At 67.0% G+C, this 2,825-nt stretch overlaps 1 protein-coding gene across 1 annotated transcript; it reads left to right on the forward strand.

Annotated features, from left to right (window-relative positions):
* Positions 1-242: 242 nt before the first annotated feature.
* On the forward strand, positions 243-707 carry LOC112461196 (the record flags this gene model as incomplete). The annotated part of the gene is made up of 1 exon (XM_025026347.1): positions 243-707. A coding segment is annotated over exon 1 (465 nt), but the record flags the coding sequence as incomplete, so codon positions are not given.
* Between the last annotated feature and the right edge of the window lie 2,118 nt (positions 708-2,825).

The raw sequence follows: 2,825 nt of genomic DNA on the forward strand, positions 1-2,825 counted from the left end.
ATATGAGGGGGACCCCCTCTAATACGGGGGGCAAAACCTCAGCGGAGAGGATGGTTCCCGCCAGGCCATCCCCCTCTCCGGCAGTGTGGTCGGGGGGGAGGGGTCAGGCGGGGGTTGTGGTCGGTGGCGGCGCGGCGGCTCCTGTCTCTTCTCTTGCGGGAAGAGATTCCCGTGGGGGTGGGGCTGGGGGGGCGTCGCGGGTGCCGCCGTCCACAGGCAGGAAAAAGAGGGCTAAAGCGGCGATGCCGGCTCCCCCGAAAACGGCGGCGGTGACGATCACCGTCCCGGGGGGGTCGCCGGCGTCGTACGCCGAGGTCCTCAGGACGGCGAGAGAAAGGGTCTCTCTCGCCGACCTGGGAGTGGCAAGAGTGTCTTGCAGACGGGCCATCACCGGGGGCCTCGTGATAGAGGTCCCCGGAGATGGACAGGGAGAGAAGGCGGACCTGTTGGCGAGGCAGGTAAGTGCCGCGCTTGAGGGTTCCGGGGTGCGGGTCTCCAGGCCTGCCAGGCGCGTTGGTTTGCGCCTGACGGGTCTGGACGACTCCGTCACTCCGGCGGAGATAGTGGCCGCCGTCACCGCGGAGGGCGGCTGTAGGGAGGGCGACGTGACTGTCGGGGAGATAGTCCGTCGTCCTCAGGGAATGGGAGTAACATGGGTGCGGTGTCCTGTGGGCGCCGCAAACATGATGGTGAAAAAGGGTCTGAAGGTGGGTTGGAGTAGCCCAAAGATTGGGCTGCTTCGAGCTCGCCCCCTCAGGTGCTACAGGTGCCTCGGCGTGGGACACGTCGGGGCCCTGTGCACCTCCCCGGTGGACCGCAGCGTCCTTTGCTACCGCTGTGGTGTAAGCGGCCACTGGGCCAGAGAGTGTCCTGCGGCGGCCCCGAGATGTCCGCTTTGTGTGGACTCGGGGCTGCCTGCTGGGCATTTGATGGGGGGGGCGGGCTGCGCCCACTAGGGAGGGAAAGGGGGACGAGGGCCGCCGAAAACGGCGGTTCCTCCTCCCCCTCCGCCCTCCAGACAGGTCTCGGCTTGTCTGGAGGTTGAGATGGCTGAGGGCGAGTCGACCTCTAGGGGTCACTCTTCCTCGGCTGTCTCTAGATGACAGTGATCCGGCGGTCCGGGGGGGCTCGGGGGGATTCCCTAAGGGGTTTCCTCCACTTGCGCTCCCTTGGATCGCCGGGAGGGCTCGGGTCGGGAACTAAGGTTCGTGGCCCGGGTCCTCGGAGGTGGCGGGCCTTGGGGGAGGATGGGTCTGAGGATCCTTCCACCCCTGCGGCCTGCGGGGGGCCGTGGCTCGAGGGCGGTCACTCGAGCTGCGACCCTGTCCCCGCAGGAGGGGGCGCGGCGGCGGGTATCGTGGTATTCGTCGCCGCTTTAGGTATCCCCTGTGCGCGCACCACCGGGTGTGCGTGGCAGGGGGCCCGGGGGGGGCTGGGGAGGTCGGGGTATTTGCCCGCTCCTTGGTCTCGCTCGGGCGGGTAGGAAACCCTCGGCAGGGTTTGGTGGGGGGCCTCCTGGAAGCAATGATAACCAGTACCCGGGAGGTCCCCGCGAGAACACCATGGTAGGGCCACGCGTCAGGTTTTTAGCCGGTAAGAGTCCGGCATAACCGTCCGTCCCACCGCCGGGGCGGCGGTACTCATGAGAGTTTTCCTGACGTAAAAACAAAAAAAAAAAAAAAAAGGTTAGGTTAGGTTACCCTCCAGGGGGTGGGGGGAGTCCTCCCGGAGCCTCTAGGGGCCCGGGGAACCCCTCCACTACGGGTTTTGCGAACCCGGAGTGCCCGAGCACATCAGTACCGTAACCCACGGCATTCCGAAAGGTCTGTCGTGGACCGGGGAGTCCTTTTAGGACTCGCGAGGCAGACTACCTCTATAAACAACTGTCCGGCCGGACGGGGCCGTGAGGGAAGAGCCTTTGCTCCCCCGACCGTCCTAAGGGAAGGAAAACCCTGACAGAAAACCGGGGGACCAGTCGCCCTGCTTAGGAGTCTGTCCAGTCGGGTCACCCCGGGTCTAGGCCCGGTACATCCCCGGCTGCGCGGACTCCAACGGCTGGTAGGGGTTGGCGGCCCTGACTTCAATCGCCCGGTCGGCTGGGACCGTGAGGGAGGAGTTTCTACTCTTCCCGCCGGCCTAGAGGAAGGAAAACCTCGATAAAAAACCATGGGGTGGGTCTCGAATCGCTCGACCATTGCACGCCGGTGCTCCGGCGGGTCGGGCGATTCGGACTCGTTGTGGGGGGAGCGGGCCTCTCTCGTCCATTGCACGCCGGTGCTCCGGCGGGGCGGGGGGGGTTACGCCGGGGTCTTGGGGGACCCGGGAGGGAGGTCCTCACTTCCGAGGCGGGCAGGGATGCCGTCTCGCCGAGGAGGTGGGAAGACCCTCGTCTCATTACCCATTGCACGCCGGTGCTCCGGCAGGGGAGACGGGGGTAACCACCTTTCGGGAGTCCCTGTACGTGGTGCAGGGACGACCGGAGGGGAGGTCCGTGTTGGGGACTTGCACACCAGGGACGTGGTCCCACGGTGTCCCCAACACGGAGGGCAGTTCCGAGCCGCTCCGACGTATTCGGAGGTCGGGGTCGGGCTGCCTGGGTGGGCGACCCGTCGGGCCGCTGGGACATATTCCCAGGTCGGGGCCGGCGGGTCTAGTCACCGGACACAAGGGCCGGTGACGCGTAAGGAGTCCGTTGGGTCGGCGGTGGCGTGGGCGCTCCGTGTCTCCTGCTCGTGCGTGGCGGGGACCGGGATCGAGCGTGCTCGGCCGGGGCCGGGATCGAGATCCCTCGGCCGGCCACCCCTCGTTGCGTGCGGGCGGGGGGG

The sequence above is a fragment of the Temnothorax curvispinosus genome, unplaced genomic scaffold (genome assembly GCF_003070985.1).
Source record: "Temnothorax curvispinosus isolate PA1 unplaced genomic scaffold, ASM307098v1 QBEX01011144.1, whole genome shotgun sequence".
NCBI lineage: Eukaryota > Metazoa > Arthropoda > Insecta > Hymenoptera > Formicidae > Temnothorax > Temnothorax curvispinosus.